The sequence below is a fragment of the Rhagoletis zephyria genome, unplaced genomic scaffold, assembly GCF_001687245.7.
Source record: "Rhagoletis zephyria isolate East Lansing unplaced genomic scaffold, Rhagoletis_zephyria_1.1 Rzeph_scaffold_01623, whole genome shotgun sequence".
NCBI lineage: Eukaryota > Metazoa > Arthropoda > Insecta > Diptera > Tephritidae > Rhagoletis > Rhagoletis zephyria.
This window is the reverse complement of record NW_016158707.1, coordinates 17,238-39,321: the sequence shown is the minus strand read 5'-3', so window position 1 is coordinate 39,321 and position 22,084 is coordinate 17,238. Positions and strand designations below refer to the sequence as shown.

Sequence of the window (22,084 nt, the reverse complement as noted above, 5' to 3'; positions counted from 1 at the left end):
GCACAGTGCAGGCTTTGCCACCCGCTTTGGTTAACGTTACAAGTGATGGGCTGAATTTAAATCTGGAGTACATCCACGGGCTCAGCATAGAAAATATTCACCATCTAAAGCAACTTGGCAATAATTTTCACTTCTCCTTAATTTGTGACGCTATTGCCTTGACAATCCTGGCAGCCGTGTGCTACATCATCTGGAAAAAACTTACGACTACAATCAACTTTCCTAGGCTAAACCAAGCAACAGATCAGGATCAGCCAACGACCCACACCAAAGATCCTCTTCAAAAATCGATTCATCTGCGGGACGCAGATGTTTAAAGGGGGGGTAGTTAACAAGGGGGCCAACCTACTTACTAATGCGAATGTGCTGACGCCGCACTTCGCCAAACACGCGCATAGCCAGTGCAGGTAATTGACCTGCAACGTAAGCGATACCAATTGGTTTTATGCAACCAAAATGCAAATCGTGGGAAGCGCAGCGTCAGCAACTAATCAATTAATTCGGGCCGTTTAGATACTTAGCGATAGCTTTAAGTAATATTTTGTATTCATTATTATTTGGAGAGCCGAATGGTAAATATACACTTGTACTGCTAATCTTGCTTTTCATTTCTATCCTTAGGGAAACCTGGGGCCGCGGGGCGGCCCCCAACTTTAATTTTTTCGATTACGCATCCGCGTGTTCGTTAAGTTACATGTATGTATATTCCACAATTTTATACAACTTCCTGTTCAATTGACTTACTTTTTATCCATTATAGTACCACTTTTTTGTAAAAATGTTGTAGACGAAAACTCCAGCGACTCAGAAATAGCAATAGAAAGATGAGCGATTGAAAACCGTTCACAGTCGCTAACTGAGCGACTAATCGACACTCATAATAGCATCGATAATCGATAATCGCTTAATAGTCGTTTATCTACTGTCAGTTGACATTCGCAATAGGGGTGATAGAGTGTGGTTTTCGTACGTCGAGAGAGGACTTTACTCCTGAATTGTCTACTCAGTCCAAAGTAGCACTTGTTGGCAAGAGTGATTCTGCGTTGGATTTCCATGCAGACATTATTATCAGTGTTAATTCTGGTTCCCAAGTAAACGAATTTCTCTACTTTCTCGAAATTATAACTGCCAACAGTGACGTGGGTGCAAGGCGCGAATGTTCTGACTGTTTGTTTGATGATAGAAGATACTTCGTCTTGTCCTCGTTTACCACCAGGCCCATTCGCTTTGCTTCATTGAAAAGGCAGAACAGACTTCGCGGTTTTTGATACCGATGATATCGATGTCNAAGGCGCGAATGTTCTGACTGTTTGTTTGATGATAGAAGATACTTCGTCTTGTCCTCGTTTACCACCAGGCCCATTCGCTTTGCTTCATTGAAAAGGCAGAACAGACTTCGCGGTTTTTGATACCGATGATATCGATGTCGTCGGCATAAACCAGCAATTGCATGCTCTTGTAGTAAAATGTTCCTGAGCGGTTCAGTTCTGCAGCTATTATTATCTTCTCCAACATTAGATTAAAGGAGTCACATGAATGCTCAGTTTTGACGGTGCTGGCGGTATTGCTCAACGTCATTTTACACAGCCGTATCAGTTTGGCGGGAGTGCCAAATTCAGACATAGCGGCGTATAGGCAACTCCGTTTAGTGCTGTCGAAAGCGGATTTAAAGTAGACAAATAAGTGGTGAGCGTCGATTCTTTTCTCGCGGGTCTTTTCCAAGATTTGGCGTATTGTGAATACCTGGTCTATGGTAAATTTTCCAGGCCTAAAGCCACACTGATAAAGCCCAATCAGTTCATTGACTGTGGGCTTCGAAGATAGAATGTTAGAGGCTGTGCACTGCGACCTTAGGTCTGTGGGCTTCAGTCTTTCACATAATATGCTCGATAAGACCTTGTACCTACGCTTAGAAGGCTGATCCCGCGGTAGTTGTCGCGAATGGCGGGGTCGCATTTCTTGTGGATTGGGCAGAGCACACTTAAATTCCAGTCATCGGACATGCGTTCATCCGACAATATTCTGCATAAGAGTTGATGCATGCACCTTGTGAACTCCTTGCCACCGTACTTGAATAGCTCAGCTGGCAGGCTAACAGCTCCAGCAGCTTTGTTGCTTTTCAGCCGCGTTATTATTCGTACCTCGCCTTGGTCAGGCGGAGGAACATCGACTCCGTCATCATCGACTAAGGGCTCGGATTCTTCTCTACAACTTTCCGTGCTGTAGGCGGCATCTTTTTTCCCTGCAGCTTCCTGACACTCCTCATCGTACCAGTTGTTCTTTCGGGCTCGCTGAAATTTGACTACTTCTTCGGCGGCGGTACTTAATGAGCGGGAAATGTGGTTCCACTGCTCGCATATGTCGGTTTGTTGAAGAGTGCTCTCTGAGAGCAGGTGAGAGAGTCGAGTAGCGAATGCATTGGCTGTCTGTTGTGATTGCAGCTTTTCGACGTTAAGCTTTCGTTGTGTTTCATTTAGTGTGAATTTTTGTGTAAGCATACATTTCCACACTTACATTAAAGCAAACATGCAATAACTTAAATGAAGCTGATTCTAATGAGATTTTAAATATTTTCATATTTACAAAAACTTTCATTTCAAACATATTGAGTTGAGATATTTGAGTTGTCAGCTTTCGAAGAAATGCTTATTGGATGTCCCACCCGTCACAGCCAATTTTTTTTTAACCTGCCTTCGAAAATACGGAAAATACGAAAGCTTCCCATCGTTTAAATAAGAGGCATTTCATGTCACCGCGGCCAACTCTTTAAAAAATAAATGCAACTACCTTTTCAGTGAACTTTATTTCGACACTTTTACTGCACAAATTTCCCACCCGTGACGGTGAAAAATACCCATATACTTTTATAGATATATAAATGAATCATACTGATTTAAAGCAAAACCTCATATAGGTATGTATATCATCAAAAGAAAGAAGAATGAACAAAGCAACAATTTTATTCGAGCGCAGTACGAGCACGGCACGGGTTGGCTAACTTACGCGGACCGCCGCTAAAGAGAGTACATTTACTTTTTGTATTGAAATAAGATCGTATGGCTTTATTTCTCATATGTAAAATTTATGCTTATGGCTTTATTTCACCTTCGCCACGGAAATAAAGCCATATGACCTTATTTCTCCATGGGAAGTAAAATAATAATCATAAAAATTATTATATATAGATTTATAGAGCTCTGTAAAGTGACATTTGCATACAAATTTTCGATTTATAAAGCAGTTAAATACTATGTTTATGCGTAAGCGAATTCACGAAATCATTTCATGAATTTTGGTTAAAATTGCCTGCATAAACACAATTTCATGAATTCAATTATACACGAAAACTATGAATGTCGGCATGATTTCATGAAACCTTGAAGTGCAAGCCCGCCAACGCCACGTTTCACAAACAGCGGTTTACTATGTTATGCTTTTTTTAGATTAAGAAGTATGAGTGGTATAACCATGATTTAAAACACTGGAAAACTTATTTGGATTTGTTGAAATATATGCAAAGTAAATTCAAACACATTAAATAAGTTTTAATATAACATGGACCATTTTCTGGTACCAACGGCTTTTGCAAATTAAAAAAAGGCAAAAAAAAACACTACCGTTTAGTTTCTCACTAGTGCGTTGCCACTTTTTTAAAAGAGTTAATTTCATTAATTCGCGAATTTTGCATAAACTGAACCATTTTTGAATTCATTAAATGAAGAATTCATGAATTCTGCCGCATAAACGTAGTAAAAGTCTTCTATATTTTGTATGAATTTGGGTGATAGACTCTTTTTGGCCGGCGAAGCCGCAGGTTCAGGCCAAATTGGTCTAAACTGCCAACTTTTGAAAAGGTAAATAACAAATACAAAGGCCTGATGTTTTGTAAGCGCAAAAGTACTGAAAGTTATACATTATTACACATAGCACGCTTAATACTTAAAAATTTTATATTATGTTTTATTTTTTATTTAGTTAAGGCTAGGCTTAAACATTTCGATATTTTTTAAGAAGCATTGCCCAAACGTCTGGATATCTTGTTTGTAAAAAGTTGGTTAACTTTTGAGCATTTTGGGCTTGTTGAGGAGAGCAATTGCGACAATTCCTTAAAATAACTTCTGGAAGTGCGGCTGTAATGAGAAAAGGAGACAACTTTTAGTGTCAAGCAAAATACTATCTAAAAAACAAAATAAATCTATATTAGATACACATACATTCGCATTCGCGCAAACACATCGTAAGTAATACACAGGGGTGATTGCCTATCGCATCGCATTTCTCTGTCGTATTGCGTTATAGAGTAGCCCCCCTTATTTTACAAAGGCCCTAATAAACACTTTTTTCAAAACTGTGTTTTTCACAGATTTTGGTAGGATGTATTAATATACACGTTCTATACAAAAATTTAAAATGGTAGTACTAGGGATCTGCTATTAATCGAACAAGCCAATTAATAGAAAGCCGATTAATTAATTAATCAAAGAATAATTATTTTTGATTAATCAAAACGATTAATTACATATTGTTTAATCAGAGCCTAATTAATTTGGTTGATCAACTGATTAATCATAACCTCATTAACCAGAAATCTGAGTAATGGCTGTTATATTTTGTATGTATGTACATTAGACTGCATCACTCCCCATACAAAAAAACATCGGAACTGTGTTTCCATTGCAATAATAAAATCTATTCTATTTTAAGACGTCCACCACGTGAGCTGGACCAATTTCAAAACACCTCCAAAATGGAGTTTTTTATGAATAAAATAGTTTCTTATAGACTTTAAAAAAATCCCCTCAAATGATAAATTGATTTAAGCTTAAAAAAAAAAAAAAAATAAAAATTTCAATGGAATCGTAATTATGAGATTTTTGTTGATGTTTTTTAACTTTTTTCAAAGATTGGTATAAGGAAAACTTGAATAACTGAACCTAAACTATTCCGATTTAGACCTTGAGTAATCATTGGAAAGGTATTTTCTCGCCCTTTTTATTTCTTTGCTAATAAACTCCTTCAAAGGATGAAAGAGAAAGGTAGGACGAACGAGCGTCATTATAAGTTTAATTAAAATGTTTTGGTATTTGAAAAAAAAAATTGGAACACGAATGACTTTTTTTTGCACAGAAATAAAAATAGTGGGAAAATATCTTTCTACTGAGATCCCATAAGTCTAAATCAGAATAGTTTTGGGCCGGGTTTGAAAATGCTGTAATTTTTTCATTTAATTTGCTTTTGCTGTGCTTTGACTTCGGCATGTATGATATCGAAAGCAAAGCAACCGCAATTTAGAAAAAAAATACTTTGGCTGTCAGTTAAAAAAACAATTTGTGAAAGCGCAACGACAGCGCCGCGGCAGCAAAGCAACAGCAATTTGACTATCACTTGACTGTGAAACATCAAATTGGCAGAAATATGTATGTATGCATGCACAAATGCACTACCCCTCTGTTTTAATGGTGACAAGAGACGACCATAAGCTAACTATTCGATGTATTGCCAATTGTTAGCCAATTCGCTAGCAATTGGTAATCGCCAATTTCGCACCAGATAATCGCTATCGAAAGGTCATGCCACGCGCCACGCCACGCGCACTGCTCGTTAGGCTCCAATGACATCGCCATGTTTAATTCGTTAGGCAAAGGAACAGATATCGAAAATTTTGTGCGCACTCACTCCTGGGAAGTCAGCGATAGTAACCAGTTCGAATGAAAATAAAAAATTTCAGAGCGAAGCAAAAGCAAAAGTGGTAGTGCTGTTGCTGCTGTGCTGACAGTTTTTTAAACCCTGATTTTGGCCCAGTTATTCAAGTTTTCCGTAAATCATTTTTTGAAAAAAAGTTAAAAAAAACAGCATCAAAAATCTCATTATTACGATTCCATTGAAAAGATTTTTAAATATTTTTATGCACATTTTTTAAGCTTAATCTGTTTCGTCATCTGAGGGTATTTTTTTAAAAAGTTTTTTAAGAAACTATATTTATTCATAAAAAAACTCCATTTTTGGAGGTGGTCCAGCTCACGTAAATCTTAATATTTTTTTCCGAAATATTTTGGCGGACGTCTTCAAATATAACAAATTTTGTAATCCCCGCGGAAAACCCGCAACTGTTTTTGGTGATGCAGTCTAATGTACATATGTATGTATACAAAAATAGAAGAGTTTAAGTATATGCACGTATGTACGTACATACGTATACGTATTTTTCATTTTAAGGAGCTACATACATATTTATATATTTACATCGTTTGTACTACACAGCACGTACTTGTTTGAAATTTTATTTTAATTAATAAGAAAACATACAACGTACATATAAAAAAAATTCATAACTCGAAAGAAATGAACAAAGTTATTCATATTTCAAATATATATATTTTTTTTGGGTAAACAGTAATTACTCAGGATCTGATTAATCCGAATCGGATTAATCAAATTATTTAATTAATCAGGATTATAATTAATTAAAAAATTGATTAACCGATTAATCAAACATCCCTACTTAGTACCAAAATCAGCTGAGTTATAATGGTTTTTGCTTCTCCTGTAAAATAAAAAATGTGTTGGTTAGAGCCTTTGTGAATTAAGGTAACGATATGTATGTAATGCAAATAAAATTTTTATTTTGAACTTTATTTCTTGACGAAACGTACTTTAAATTTATCTCAAATTATGCACACTGCTTAATAACAAACTAAAACTGACAGATACAGACTTGTTCTTTTTCACTTTTTTCTTAAAAATTATAGGCAAATATTGATAAAAACTGTCAAGTTGGGTCAGCAAAATTCCTTAAAAGTTCACTATTTCTTGCTCTAATTACAAAACTTAGATGTCATTAGAAAGGCAATGAATCAATCTACATATCTATGGTTTTTTTTTGAAATAGCTTCGCTTTAAAATATTTTAAATCAATGTATTTTTTAAATTACTTTCCATATTCCTAAATTTATTTAGACCAAACCATCCATGATAAAAACATAGCAAGATAGAACCGTTCTCTCAATTTGTCGGCCATGATTTTTTTTTTAAGTTTGCCAACATTTTAAAATCATATAAAAATGAAAATAAAAAATTGAAATTGTTCGAAATTGTTGTTGGTTGAGATTGAAAATGAAAATGTGTGTGTGAGTTTGTGAGTAAATTTAAAAATTAAATTGTTTGGAAACGTCAAGAACTTTAAAAGTGACTCTCAGCGGTTCTACCTTACTACATTTTTATCATGAATCCCATCTATATACTTATTTGTAAAAGGTATTTTTCTGTTACCAAACGACATCTCCTTTAATATTTTAACAAATTTAATGACCGATATCTCATTTTGAATGGGAGAAGCTCACGTACATGTGAAAAATAGTCACGTTGTTCAAATTTAGTTATTTATAAAAAAAGGGGGTTTTAAAAAGCTGAAAACACTGTATTAGGTCAATAAAGCGCCTTATCTTTCATAATACTTAATAAAATTGAGCGATTGAAACACCATTTTGAAGGACAGCTTCACCGCTTAAGGTAAAAACAAAAAAATTTCAATAGGGTTGCCACCCGCTTAAAATTTTTGGGAGATAAATATATATCGACTAAAATATTACAATGCATTCAGGGTATGAAAGACAACTGAAAGGGTTGCTAACTATTAAAAAATTTATACCTCTCTATATGTATTAAACAAAGTTGCTTACGTAATACCGAGCTTAGCTCTAAGGTAGATTGTCCTATGTGAGCTGTCTTTATGTTGTGTTTACAACATGTTGGATAGGTTAGGTTAGAGTGCGTTGCAAATTATTACCGGTTCCATTTACAGGTGCCGGATTTAAAAAATGTATGATGGAATTTTGTTTAAAAATACAAAATCAGTCTTATCATGAGTTTCATTTCCCTCGAACCGGTTCACTTTTCGGGTCCGTCTATTGACTTTCTTTCGGGCGAAACTGACGACATGGCCGAATGAGAATATCTGGAGTGTACATTTCTTTTGCGAATATGGTTACGAAGATTGGCGATTAGAAGTGCAAATCAAAACCTCAGCAATGCGCCCAAGTTAATGCAGGACGAACTCAGGAGGAACAACCCCCTTAACAACTGAAACAAATTTATTTCGCTGACAACTCTGATATCGAAATCGATCAGTGTTGTGCGACTAACTGTGCGATTAAACGCCAGATCATTGGAAAATTGCAAGTACGTCGTCACAGACACAGCGCTTTGGTTAGGTTATTTAAAATGGCAATGAAAGATATGCTTTCTAACGACCACAAAACCATAATCAGAGCAGATAAATGTCCCACTGGAAGTCATTAAGTGAATAGTTGGTGTTTACGCTAGCCCCTTCATCTTATGTGCGTTTAGAGAATTTCACTTGCAGATGTCGCTGCGATATAAGCGGGAACACTTACTCGTTACTCGAGTCCTGTTACCCGCCTCGGATGTTGGGTTTCACCTTCTGCGATCGCCCAACGCTCTTCCACTTTGGAAGAGAACTCCGAGCAAGCAAGTAAGGCCCTCTAATTATTCATACATTTTATATGACCTTTTGTTACAGCATTTTTTAACATATACATACATATGCAATAAAGTGGCCGTTAGGTACTTACATATATATACATATATACTAGTGAAAAGTGAAGTGTTTCATTTTAATTTGTTGAGCGAATTTTTTGCGGTTTAATTTAACCTCGAAGGACTTCAGGGATTCGGCACCTCCTCGACCCTCGTTTGATGCGGAATTCCCGGCCCTCATTTTCATCCTGTCCCGAACATGGTCTTTCGAGCCGGATAGGCTTGAGTTTTTCGTGGTTGACCCACATTTGCTTTAAAATAAAATAAAACGTCAGCGACGTTGACGGCGAAAAAAGACGCGTTAAAATATTTGACGGCGCAGAAGGACGCGTAAACTTATTTTCGCGGTCAACTATGTTTGCGGTTGTAATAGTATGTACATTCCGTAAAGAGTTTTTGGCGAAGTGACAGTCCTTGGCCAAGTATAAATCTATGATTACGCGTCTTTATTCGCCGAAGTTTTTATTAAGCGCCTTTTTTCGTAAATTTTTTTTAAGTGTCTTTTTTCGCCGTCGTAAAACTAGCGCGCCTTTATTCGTCTCTAAGGACGAAAAATGAAAAAACTTCAAAGAAATAAAAATTTTTCATAAACTGCCAAGTTGCCTTAATAATCGAGCATTTTTATCGCGCCCCACGTTAACGCGTTTTTATTTTCTTGTACACGTCGAATCGTGTGTAATTAAACATATCTAAAAATTTTTATATTGCGATCATATGGTGAATACCGCCAACAAATTTAATTTTTCTATTGCATTCATTGGTGAAGACCCCACTAACTTAAGGGTTTCATTGGTGAATACCGCCATTAATTTGACGTTTCCGAACGAGCCCATAAATAGAGATAAAAATATAACCAAAACACTAATTTGCAAACTCACGTTGCTAGCACAAGATTTTTGTTTTGTTTTTTTCGCTTAAAAAACATTAAACGAAACCCCGATAAGTGAAAGAAATCAGGTTGAAGTGGCATTCCAACCATTTGGAGCAGGAGTGGAGAAAAGGACGTCGAGTGGCCCCATCGACTGGAGTACCACAAGCGAAATAAATTGCGATCGTGGAGCACTACGAAAACGCATGTTTTGTGATTTTTTTTTTTTAAATACTTAAGTAATACGTTTTTGGGCGCGATTGTTTCGTTTCACGCGCGAAAGACATACAAACTCACAAATTTAGCAACACATTGCTAAAACGCATTTTTCTTGTGTGCTTGTGGGTAAAAACAAGCCGATAGTGCTTGAAAATTCCGTAAACCCAACAACAAGGGTAACACGTCGGGCAATCGAATTGTTCTCATACCTATATTGCCACGAGGAAAATAACTTAAATCCAAGGTAAGTAAGGCAGTTTTTTCTACCCCGTGAAGCAGGAGCAGCAGAGTTGCAGGGTAAGGAGACCCCAACAGCCCCCCCAANGGAGCAGGAGCAGCAGAGTTGCAGGGTAAGGAGACCCCAACAGCCCCCCCAACAGTACTAATTGCTTATAATTACAGGAGTGCAGCCGTACCACCACCACCGCTCCAGAAATAATTCCGCCAGCGCTCCGGCAGCAGCAACTGCAGCCACAAATTTGCCAGCGCTCCAGCAAAAATACCGCCAGGGCTCCAGCGGTAAGTGAGTAAGTGTAGTGAAAATGAAAGTGAAGTGCAGTGAGGTTAAAAGTAGCGCCGGCTGTGTTGCCAGTTTGTCGAGGCACTAGGTGCCACACAGTCAGGCGTCCGAGCGCCTTACTGCACGGCCCGCACCAAGGCCGTAGTTTGTAAGAGCGCCGGCTGTACTGCCATTGAGAAGGCGCAAATGCTGAACGCTGGCCCTAGGTGCCATCAGTCAGGCGTTCAATGCGAAACCAGGCCCCCACCAGAGCTCCACCGTGGGAGTAATAGTCCTCATCAAAGCCCCCACCAGTGGCCCAACGCGGGAGCAAATTAAAAATCAAGGCCCCACCAGTGGTCCACCGCGGGAGCAAATTTACAACAAGGCCCCCACCAAGTGGTCCACCGCGGGAGAAAATTTACAACAAGGCCCCACCAAGTGGTCCCCGAGAGCAAAATTTACAACAAGGGCCCCACCAAGTGGTCCAACGCGGGAGCTAAACACCACGAGAAGGCCCCCACCAAGTGGCCCACCGCGGGAACAAGACCCCCACCAATCCACAGTAAGCGGCTAGATAAGGTAAGGCTTTCAAATGTTTACGTATATTGGAGAAAGGTAATTGCAGAAGGGGTGTTAAAGTAGGCAAAATTTTCGTGAGTACCATAGCCACCCCTTCTATATACATATAGAGTATAAGTCAAAAAAATTAATTGGGCCAGCCGCCCAAAAGGAAACACAGACTGGTTAAGAATTCACTTAGGTTTTATTAACACTTAACTTCTTACGACTAAGTCTAACACTAAACGTACTGTATGATAACCCGTCCCTAACTCGACTGACTGCACGTTGCGGCCGTTGCTTGCTTCCCACCTTCGTTCTCTGGCAGCGATGCAATGGTTGCGTAACATGTTTACAACCCATTGCCTGAGACTGGATTTGGCCTTGACTTCCCACGGGTGCATTATGGAATGCAGGTGGCAATGTCTCCCGTTATACTATATGGTTAAATTAAAATATGCTGACACTGCGGCACGTGTAACGGCCAACCGTGGGAGCGTCGCAACAAATGCGACTGGAGCGTGTTAACTTATATATATATATTTTCTCAATAATACGTATATTTCCGAAAATTAAACGGTATCGGGGTACGTGTAAACCATTTTTCGCGAAATTCGACCGGTAAAGCGGTGGAGGAATAGCGAATAGTGAACAAAAAAAGAGAATAAAAGAGTAAAAGTATTTTTGTGGTTTGTGGAAAAATCAAATTGAGTCGTCGAAGTTTCGACAATATCAATTATTAAATTTTGTACAGTCTCTTTGTTCTTATATAAATTAAATAAAGGCTTTTTATAAGTTTTTTCTGAGTTTTCTTACGGTTGTTAATTTTATATTTTATACGGCGCTACCTTTAAAGTGTTTTGACGTGATTCTTAAAGTATTGAGCAAAAGTGGTTGAGACAGAAGGCCCGTAAACGGTCCACATTACATAGATTGTTTTCACTTAAGAATCCCTCAGGTTGTGCGGTACACTGAGAGAAAACTCTTTTAGGTTTAGGTGCAAATAACCCATGGAATTTTGCGAGCCATAATAAGGCTTTTTGTTTGACTTAATAAAGAAAATTAAAATTGAATATAGTTTGTATATATTAACTGAAGGTTTAAATATATTAAAGAAAGTTAATTTTGTATACACTTTTTCCACATTTAATTGCGATTGCACGTAATAAGGAAAATTTAAATTGAATATAGTTTGTATATATTAACTGAAGGTTTAAATATATTAAAGAAAGTTAATTTTCTTTACACTTTTCCACGACATTTAATTGCGATTGCACGTTATTTTAGTAACTTTTTGTCGTCTTTGTTTATATTTCGTATAAATTGTAATTTCTCCCGAGGTTTTGTGGTACAACTGACGTTTGTTTTTAAATTTTTCGTTTTAATTAAATTAATTTTCAGAAGGTGGCCAATGTTAATGATTTTTCGCGGGCGTGTGATGCGTTGTTGGAATTCGAAGCGGGCTTCAATAACATGCCGTGTAGCAGCCATTCCATTTTTCGCTGGAGATTCAAAAGGAGAAACTGAAGGCGCTCTGGGTCAAGGTGTTCGACGACTTGAAAAAGGTGTCGGACGACGAAACAGGTCAGGCTGCACCCGGTACAGAAATTGTACCACTTGAATCAAAAGACCCGTGGTGACGACGGTTTCGCGACTGCTTGGCAAAATTTATCCGACCGCTATGAAAATAAGAGGATAATGGTTAATAGTCAATTAAAAACGCAATTTAACCTACCATCGGTAACGAGCGAACGTACGGAAATTAAAAACCTACAACGGGTAGTTAATAATTGTATATCCGTTTTAGAAATGTACGGTATTGATATTGAGAACTGGGATGCGATCTTTGTGTTAGAGTCGGTTACCGGATACCACGCTGGCGTTGTGGGAAAAAGGCATTGTGAGAAAGGCGGAAATTCCAAATTGGGAGGAATTAGACAGCTTTCTCACAAGTCGGTTCCAGACGTTAGAAACGGTGCCCGATATCCGAAGTGCACGAGCAGTAAAGCCTTTACCTAATCTCCAACCCGCAACGACGTACGAAAGGAAGGTGTCGGCACACCACGGTCAGTTTTCGCAGTCCACATGCAGATTATGCCCCGAACAATCTCATGCACTAAAGGGCTGCCCAAAATTTCTGGCAATGAAAGTTGAGGATCGCCTCAACTTGGTCAGAAAACACGACTTGTGTATGAACTGCCTAGCGCATTCACACATCGCGAAGGATTGCAAGAGTCCATTTAATTGTTGGAGCTGTCACCAGAGGCATCATTCACTATTANGAAGGTGTCGGCACACCACGGTCAGTTTTCGCAGTCCACATGCAGATTATGCCCCGAACAATCTCATGCACTAAAGGGCTGCCCAAAATTTCTGGCAATGAAAGTTGAGGATCGCCTCAACTTGGTCAGAAAACACGACTTGTGTATGAACTGCCTAGCGCATTCACACATCGCGAAGGATTGCAAGAGTCCATTTAATTGTTGGAGCTGTCACCAGAGGCATCATTCGCTACTACATCGAACTTCAGCTCCACAGAAGGCCAACTCTTCGCAACAGCGGTTGATACGCAGGTATCGGGCATAAATGCTACGGTATCGGCAAATGTGAAAGTCGCGCATTTGGCTATAGGTTATCCAGTTTAGAGGCAAGAGGTCTGGTTCTACCCCAATTAACAGAAAAGCTCCCGAAGTTTACAGTGGATAAAGTGCATCTTGATTCACTGCCCCCTTTAAGGCTAGTCGATGTCTACTTCTACAGGAGTCAGCAAGTGGACCTAATTCTTGGAGTGGATGTTTACCCATCGGTCATAAAGGACAAGGTGCAACCGAACGTTTTGGGATCGCTTCTAGAGCAGGAAACGGTGTTTGGCTGGATTTTGGAGGGACCAGTACCACCTACGACCACAAGGACCTTCACTACTTCTATGTCTTACGGCATAGAAACTCTAACCCCCAGCTAACTCGGTTTCGGGAGTTAGAAGAAGTTTCCACCAAAAGGAAAATTATTTCCGAAGATGCGTTTTGTGAGGAGTTGTACGCGAAGACGACCACAAGGATTGAGCAGGGACGGTATGTGGTGGTTCTACTCCTTCGTCGGGAATTCCTCGGCCTTTCAAGGAGTGGAGCAGCACGGAATTCCTGCGCAGCGAGGGCGGTTATATCAGGAAGCCGGAGTACGACCGGGTTCTCAAGGAGTATATCGAGCTCAACCATCCGTGCCTCCTAAGGAAAACAACGCAACAACCACCACACGGGCCATATGACGTACCACATCACACCGCCGTGAAACCGGACAGCATAACGACGAAGGTGCGAGTGGTGTTTAACGCGTCTTGTCCCACGTCAAACGGAGTCAGCTTAAATGACATATTATACCCCGGGCCTATTCTGCAAGCGGATTTGGTTTGCTTACTTTTAAAGTGGCGCTTATTCAAATATGTATTTCATGCAGACGTCGAGAAGATGTATAGGCAAATTATGCTCTATCAGGAGCGTACCCCATATCAAAGAATTCTTTTCAGATAATCCCCGGACGAAGAACTTAATGATTACGAACTTAAGACCGTGACGTTTGGAGTAAACTGTACGCCATATTTGGCAATAAGGACGCTACACCAGCTCGCAGATGATGTAAAAATGAGATTTCCACTGGCAGCAAAGATTTTGAAGCAGTATATGTATGTTGATGACGTTCTGGCTGAAGCCTACGATTGTACAACTGCAATACAAATGCGACATGAGGTAATTGAAGCTCATAACACCGGCAGCTTCCCCCTAAGAAAGCGGACGTCGAATCGTAAGAAGACTTTTACAGGACTGCCCAAGGCGCTCATATACAAGGAGAATTTCGTGGAGCTTGACAACATGAGTGAGACAAAAATGTTGGGAATCCGTTGGAATGCGCTACATGACATGTTTCACTTAACCGTACAGCCGATCCCCCGGAAACAGGAGTATACCAAGCGAGAGGTTTTATTCTGCGTAGCAAAATTGTTCCATCAAGCTGGATGGCTCGGACCAATTGTAGTGGTAGAAAAGATCTTCATGCAGGAGATCTGGCTAACCAAAATATACTGGGATGACAATCTACCCCGAAATTTGCTGCTACGTTGGGAAACCTTTCTGGATAATTATGAGCATATTCAGAAGATAAAAATCCCCCGTTCCATGGATTCTGCGATGCCTCCAAAGGCGCGTTGAATCAGGATACGCGAGCGCTCTTCAACTAATGCGCCCCACATAAACTTGCTGGTGGGCAAAACAAAAGTAGCACCCGTCAAAACGGTGTCTCTCCCCAGCTTAGAGCTCTGCGGAGCATTATTACTGGCCGAACTAATTATTACTGTTATCAGAAAGCTTGAAGTCACGCAGCCAGTAATACACAAATGGACCGACTCCACGATCGTACTATCATGGCTGAGAAAACCAGCATGTACACGGACAACGTTTGTGGCTTCCAGAGTTGCAAAAATTGATGAACTGGTTGGAGTATCCGGGTGGAATCATGTGGACTCTGCGGATAATCCAGCGGATCTTGTCAGCCGAGGCGTATCCCCCCCCCAGGATCTACTCTCCAGCACTTTGTGGTGGTATGGACCTAAGTGGTTGGAGCAAGATTCAGCTACCTGGCCCTACCAAACCAATAAAAATCCACTATAAACCGACGTGGAGCACAAATCTGTACGGGTTCACATGGCAGGCGTCTCCGAGAAAATGGGCATTCTGGAGCGGTTTTGAGACTTCTCGCGAGCCATGAGAGTAATTTCGAGAATTTTTAGATTTTTTAGAAAAACTCATCCGATGCATAAGTTAGCCGCTGGAACCAACTTTGTAGGGGCGAATAAGGCATTCCAACAGCATTTTAAACTCTTTGTCTCTGCAGCAGCAGTGGCATTTTATACCTCCAGGAGCACCTCACATGGGAGGGCTCTGGGAAGCGGGGGTAAAAAGCTTCGAGATGCATTTCAGGAAGGTAGCGAACAACATGCGTTTTACGATTGAGGAGCTGTCCACGCTTCTGGCAGGAATCGAATCTTGTCTTAATTGACGGCCAATCAGCCCCATCTCTGAAGACGCGGAATCAATGGAGCCTCTAACCCCAGGACACTTCTTAATTCGTACCCCGTTACTAGCAATTGCTGAACCCGAAATCAAGGAGAACCCAATCTCTATTGCCAACCGGTGGCAAAAGATAAAAGCGATTCACCAGACATTCTGCAGGAGGTGGAAAGCAGAATACCTGAAGGGAGTGAAATGGCACTCCCCCAACGAAACCTGGAAGTTGACGATCTAGTCGTCGTCAAAGAGGATAACCAAATGAATGGCGACTTGGCAGTAGGGATGCAACATCGCTCTTAAAAGATCGATGTTCCCACAACAAACATCGATGTTAAAAAACATCGGTTATAAAAACGATACATCGATGTTTTACCGATGTTTTAATTTCTCCCTACTACACGAAATAAAATGTACCCTGAAATATTTTTTAAACTTGAAAGACCTAGATTCAAATACATATCCGCTACAAACCATAACTTTGTAAAAAACTTTGAAAAATTCGACACATTTTTATCTTAATTTTGAACCTTTTGATCTGAATTTTTAGAAAAAGCCTCTAAAAGATCGCCTTGATTTTTAACGAATTGGTTTTGCTGACGGGGTTTTGCACTTTTTACCATATAAAAGTAAATTTCTTGTAGAATTAAATGCGAAAGACCTTTTGCAAACAAAATCAAAAAAATCAACGCCAGTTATTATAAATTGAACCTTTTATATGAAAAAAAAAACCCAAAAGCCGCCAGAGAAAAATCATTAAAAATCAAAGCGATTTTTAGCCGCTTAAAACTTGCACATGTTTTATTAGAATTACATACCCAGAATTTTTTTAAATATTCAGACTAAAAAGTCCAAAATTTAGATGAAAATTTGTTGAATTTTTCTAAGTTCCGGTTACGGAATGAATCATATTTTTATAAAAAAATAACAAAAAAATTTACCTTAAAAAACGACAAATATTTAACCAAAATCAGCATGCACTCACGTTTGATCGCCAGTGAATGTATGTACATATAGAAATTTCCTTCAAGCAGCATATTTCAATACAAGTATAAGTATGTTGCTATAATTATAATGTAGCTTAAATATGGAAATCTTATTTATTTGAATATGAATAAACATTTTGAAATGAGTTCCGAAAAGAAGCTTTGATAATCTAGCCCTCAAAAGCCTGCTTCTATCCTGAATGGTTGCACCAGCTTCCGAGAACAAGCGCTCGCTTGCCACTGGTCGTTCGGCATAATGCGAACGGAGTGAATGGACGATGTCGATGTTTTTCACTTTTCTAGTCGATGTATCGACGATATATCGTCCAGCAAAACATCGATGTTAACATCGATATTTTTGGACGACAAATCGATGTTTTGAAAACATCGATGCATCGTTTGCATCCCTACTTGGCAGAGTAATTAGGGTCTTTTCAGGTCAGGACAGCCGAGTACGAGTCATAGAAATACGAACGGCACGCGGAATCAACTCGGCCAATTGTAAAATTGATACTTTTACCAGATTGCTAAAACAAAATAATAATCGTATCTCTCTTTCCAGAAATCAATAACGAAAAATGGTACGTGCAACCAAAACCAACCCCCAAACTCACAAGGGCCAATACCGCTGCCCAGTGCGCCGCAGCAACTACCGCCTGGCTTTTTGCAGCGAGATGCGCAGGATGGAACCGGCCGAGAGACTGCGTGCTGTCCTCGTGCATCGCTACTGCGCCAACTGCCTGTCACCGAATCACACAGCGAAAAATTGTGCATCTCCCCGGAAATGCGAGCATTGCCGAGACCGGCACCATAGTCTCCTCCACTTGGGCGAGGCACCCCGGGCGAGGAAGACGTGCCGCCAGTACTGGAAGAGCCCGAGACAAGACAGAGACGACCGTTTCGTTTGTACAACATCCGGCCATTCGCCCAAACGAGCGACGGAGGCGAGGTGCTGAAGATTGACGCCAACGAGGACGACCTCCAACCCGCAGCGGATGATGTTTCTGCCCCCAACACGCCGCCGGTATTCAGACCTCCTCTGTCGGGTGTCGCCTATACAGCGAGCCCCAAATTTCGTCAGCTTATACACCAAGGTAAAATATGTCTTCATATGGTCAAAAATTAAATTGGACTTCTCAAACACCCGAAATTCAACATCAAACATGAGTATAGGCACTGAGTGCCCAATTCAAGATTCTAAGGTTAACCAAGATGAACTCCTTGTAAACTTTTCCAAGATATTATCTCTGTTAAATACGAATAGTAGTCAATAACCATAGAGTTTCGCTATGTTATGCGGTTTTATTTATTTTCAGTTCGTACGTACATTATTAATTTTTATTATTCGGAGTTTAGGATTCGCCGAGGATGATTAATTTATTTCTTTAAAATAAATTAAATGTAATCTAGTTCATACGAAATACCTTTATAGCCAAAAGTATCGAAACGAGTAGGTATCGATACTTTAGAACCGATACTTTTCGGGTATCGATTCTTTCTTACGATACTACTTTCAAGTAAAGGTACCGTTTCATCCCTAAACATGCTAAGATTATTTACTGTCGACAGAACATATAAATTTTTAAAACTTCTTTCAGCATTCTGCAAGAACGGCACGATGTAGGGAAGAAAGGTGGCGCTCATTTCGGTACCGCTATTCCGCTCTCAGTGAATTTGACAAAATCGCTGTTTGTATGACGTCACACTTGCGAAATTTGTTTACGTTTCTCTTGCAAAATTTCTTCTTCCATTCTTCCTCGCATTTTGGCATTTCTCTCTCGCAGCTGCACCAGTGCGACGTCATGCAAAAATTATTCACGAAAATTCTCTCTGATGGTCGCAATCTTGTATTCTATCATTCTTGCAGGAACGGGAATTTTATTATAATAATATATATGTATGTATAATAGCTGCGGTTCAGTTCTTAAATTATTCTGACAGACTTTAGTCGTGCTTCCCGATACTTTTTTCGATTCAGTAGATTGTTTCTGTGACAATTCTCTACCAAGGCGAATTGAGATATGAATTCGCCGCCCTGTTCTCTACTGATAATGAGTAGTAAAGAATGACGCAAGGCGAATTTATATAAGGTGGTGTTACTAGCTCAGCTGATTTTGTGTATGTGTTTCGCCGCCCGGCTTCTGATATCAAATTGAAAAATTTTGTTTGAATTTCTAGACACACTCTTACAGATTTTGACAGTTTATGCCGCCAAAGCAAAAACAAAATACATGTAAATTTTTGTTTTTGTACTCCTGCTATCACCTTATATTAATTCGCCTTGGAATGACGTATATTCTCTACCAGTACAGAAATAATCGGTAGAGAAGAGCTACAGAAACGAGGTACAGGACTATGATTCCAGCTGTGCAATAATGATTCCAACAGTTTTAATTTTTTTTTTTATATTTCGAGTATGAAAATTAAAATATAAATCTGTGTGTTTCGTTAGAAATTTTTTCATTTTGTATAAGGTTGAGAATGAATTTCTTCATCTATGGATTCATAAAATACTCCCTTATACGGAGATGGACCATCAATTTTTGCAGATTGATTCTTAAATTCAAATTGACATGGTTTGCTAAATGAAAAGAAAACATATATTTACATATATATGTACATAAGTAAATAAAAATAATATCTGAGCCGAAATTTATAAATACACTGCTTGATTTGATTTGTAAATTACAACCATGGTACAATAAAAATAGGTAGAAGCCAATTTGACGTCAAACCTACAAAAGTCAAAGTTTTTGGGAGAGTAAAAAGAAAAATGAGCGTGTGTAAGGAAAAATGAAAAATTACATTTCACTGGTTGACGTTTTAAGTAAATTTGAAGTTTATTTTTATTTATATATTTTCTTTAGTTAAAATTTGTTAATTTGTATGTTGTTTTCTGTTTTTAATTTATGAGTTGTAGTGTTGTTGGAGGGAATTTCCGGCATAAGGGTCATAGGAACAGCACTTGGCATCAAACGTGCCTTTCCTGTACCTACTGGTGCATTTATGAAATCTGCTGATGTAAAATGTTTAACGCACAGCAAAGGATTTCCCTGCAGCTCTACCCACAGCTGTTTTCGCGACGCTCCTTACCCGAAGACGTTGAGGCACGTTAAAAAAAACTTAGTGGTATCTGCAATGTATTTAACACCACATAAAAAACAACACTTCAGGTGTTGCATTTTTAACACATACACTAAGTATAAACCGCACAACACTACAAAAATTCAAATGTTAATTGAAATTTGTTATTAACGAACATAAAAAAAAAACGACAAGACATTCAAAGCGTAACGAAATATAGGAAATAAAAGGAAAACGAGTTGAAGTTTAATGGTTTGTTTCTCATGAGAGCAACGTCAAAATGACTTCTACCTGTATCAAGGCACATTATCAGTAGAGCAAAAACAACATTTGCGTGTACTTTGTTGTTGCTTCTGGTATCGAAAGTGTCAAAAACTGTTCTGAATTTTTTCTTCTAAATCAAAGCGTGCCATGTGAAATACAAAAAATTATAAAAAATAAAAAATTGAAATTGGAAAAAATAAAAATTGATGCAACTTTCTTTCCTAGTAAATTTGTTTGCTTCTCGAAGCATTGATCCATCCTTTGCAAGGCCCAGTAATCAGCGGTCGTGCTGCCGAGTTGGGCGAACGTTCCAAAAGCTGCTATTCAATCGCTTGTTTTGTATGGAAAAAGGTTTCACAAGCAAATGGATTTTAACAACTTATAATTTTCGTGAGAAAAAATTAAAAATATTTGACATTTTCGAGACCAAATAATTTGAAAATAAATCAAATCAGCTGCTCTACTGATACTACCTGTTCAATGTACCTTGACCTGTATTATGTGCCTTCAGTGTTAGCATCTGTCGGCAGTAAATAGCCTAGCATGTTACAACGTGGCATTGAGTAGTGTTCATGTAGCGCGCAAGATTTAAAATTTTGTTAATTGATTAAAAAATATAAAAGGACACAAATCTGTCCGATAATGACAGAAATTTAAAAATATTTTTGACTTTAAAAATTGTTCATAAGAAAAAGATAAATATCACGTCTTCAATCATTTGTCTGCTGTTCTATTTAAAAGCATTAAATAAACAAACTAGATTATAAATATTGATGAAAAATTCGAAACTTTTTACCCCTCCAACTTCATCAACTCTTCAAGAAATCCAAAAGTATTTTGTTGATAAATGACTAATATAAAGACCAATTCACAAAAAAAATATGAGATGTATTCGCCATTTTTTTTTTTAGGTAGACACGTGAAATGTGTCATACCGTCGATGTAACCCTGAACTCCTGGCATCGAGATTTATGCACAAAAATCGTAAAATCGTGCCTTCAGATAAAACCCGTTTTTTCGCTCTCCTGTAAAATTTGAGCGCCGTAAGATAGGCGGTTTTACAATTGGTCGTTGGGCGGATTTGCTAAAACATCGACGATATGTATACTAACGCAGATAGGTGGATTCAATTCAATTGACCCTAAATAACCGTCATAGCCAATTCGTTGTGTTTATAGACGTAAATTTTTAATCATTCAACCAGAATAAAACTTTTTAATATTTCTTTTTTGACTTACCTTTTAATTGCCTTCCCAATTGATCGCAAGGGCTTTTTTCCAAAACACACATTATTTGTCTACTAACAATTACTTGATTATTAAGAAGTTTGTTAATGTTTTTGTCATCAGATTCAATTTCACAGATGAAAATAACTAATAATACAATGATACATTTAAAATTAAAGCTCTGTGGGTCTTTTGTTCCTTTCATTGCTCTATTTTAAGCTTTATGCTTAAAAATTTAAATTTTTTCTTATGGGCGAGGGAAGGCACGTTCTTTTTCTTCAGCAGCAACCCCTTGTATAATTGTGTGTTGTTCGTAAGAAGATATGTCCACTTGTCGTATGACCGACCATATTATTAATGCGCATGTATTAAAAAAGTGTTGAAGAAATACTTGCTGTAAGTATTTATAAATTATTCGGTACTCCGGAAAGAAAACATCCGTTTCAACAATGAAACAATCCATAAATATATCAGTGTCAGTATGTGTAAAACACCTAAAGTCGCTTAGTGACTTTAGCACTCGTATAATGTACCCTTTAGGGCGTATGCTTGCGAACGTCAACACAAACGGCAATAACGCAAATTTGTATTATTTTCCAATTGAATGTGAAATAACATAAATTTGCTTTATTTCATTTCTCGTTGAGCAATAAGACTAACTTTTTAACCTAACAATTGAGTAATAACGCAAAATAGTGCACATAGGTAGTCACCCAGTTACATTTGACAAAAAGTAGTAAATGAACAAGTTAAATGGACGGATT

At 38.5% G+C, this 22,084-nt stretch overlaps 2 protein-coding genes across 2 annotated transcripts in view; one reads left to right on the top strand and one right to left on the bottom strand.

Annotated features, from left to right (window-relative positions):
• The window catches only part of LOC108364652 (uncharacterized), a 9,701-nt gene extending 6,159 nt beyond the window's left edge, over positions 1–3,542 (top strand). The window contains exon 4 of the mRNA XM_017618412.1: positions 3,444–3,542. Within this exon, the coding sequence (XP_017473901.1) occupies positions 3,444–3,542 (99 nt within the window). The remainder of the gene's footprint in view (positions 1–3,443) is intronic.
• A 397-nt stretch (positions 3,543–3,939) lies between these two features.
• On the bottom strand, positions 3,940–21,747 carry LOC108364650 (uncharacterized). Its single transcript, XM_017618410.1, has 2 exons — positions 21,333–21,747; positions 3,940–4,130 (listed from the first exon to the last, which is right to left on the bottom strand). Exons 1-2 carry the CDS (start codon positions 21,523–21,525, stop codon positions 3,988–3,990), a joined length of 336 nt encoding a protein of 111 aa, XP_017473899.1. The 5' UTR covers positions 21,526–21,747; the 3' UTR covers positions 3,940–3,987.
• Between the last annotated feature and the right edge of the window lie 337 nt (positions 21,748–22,084).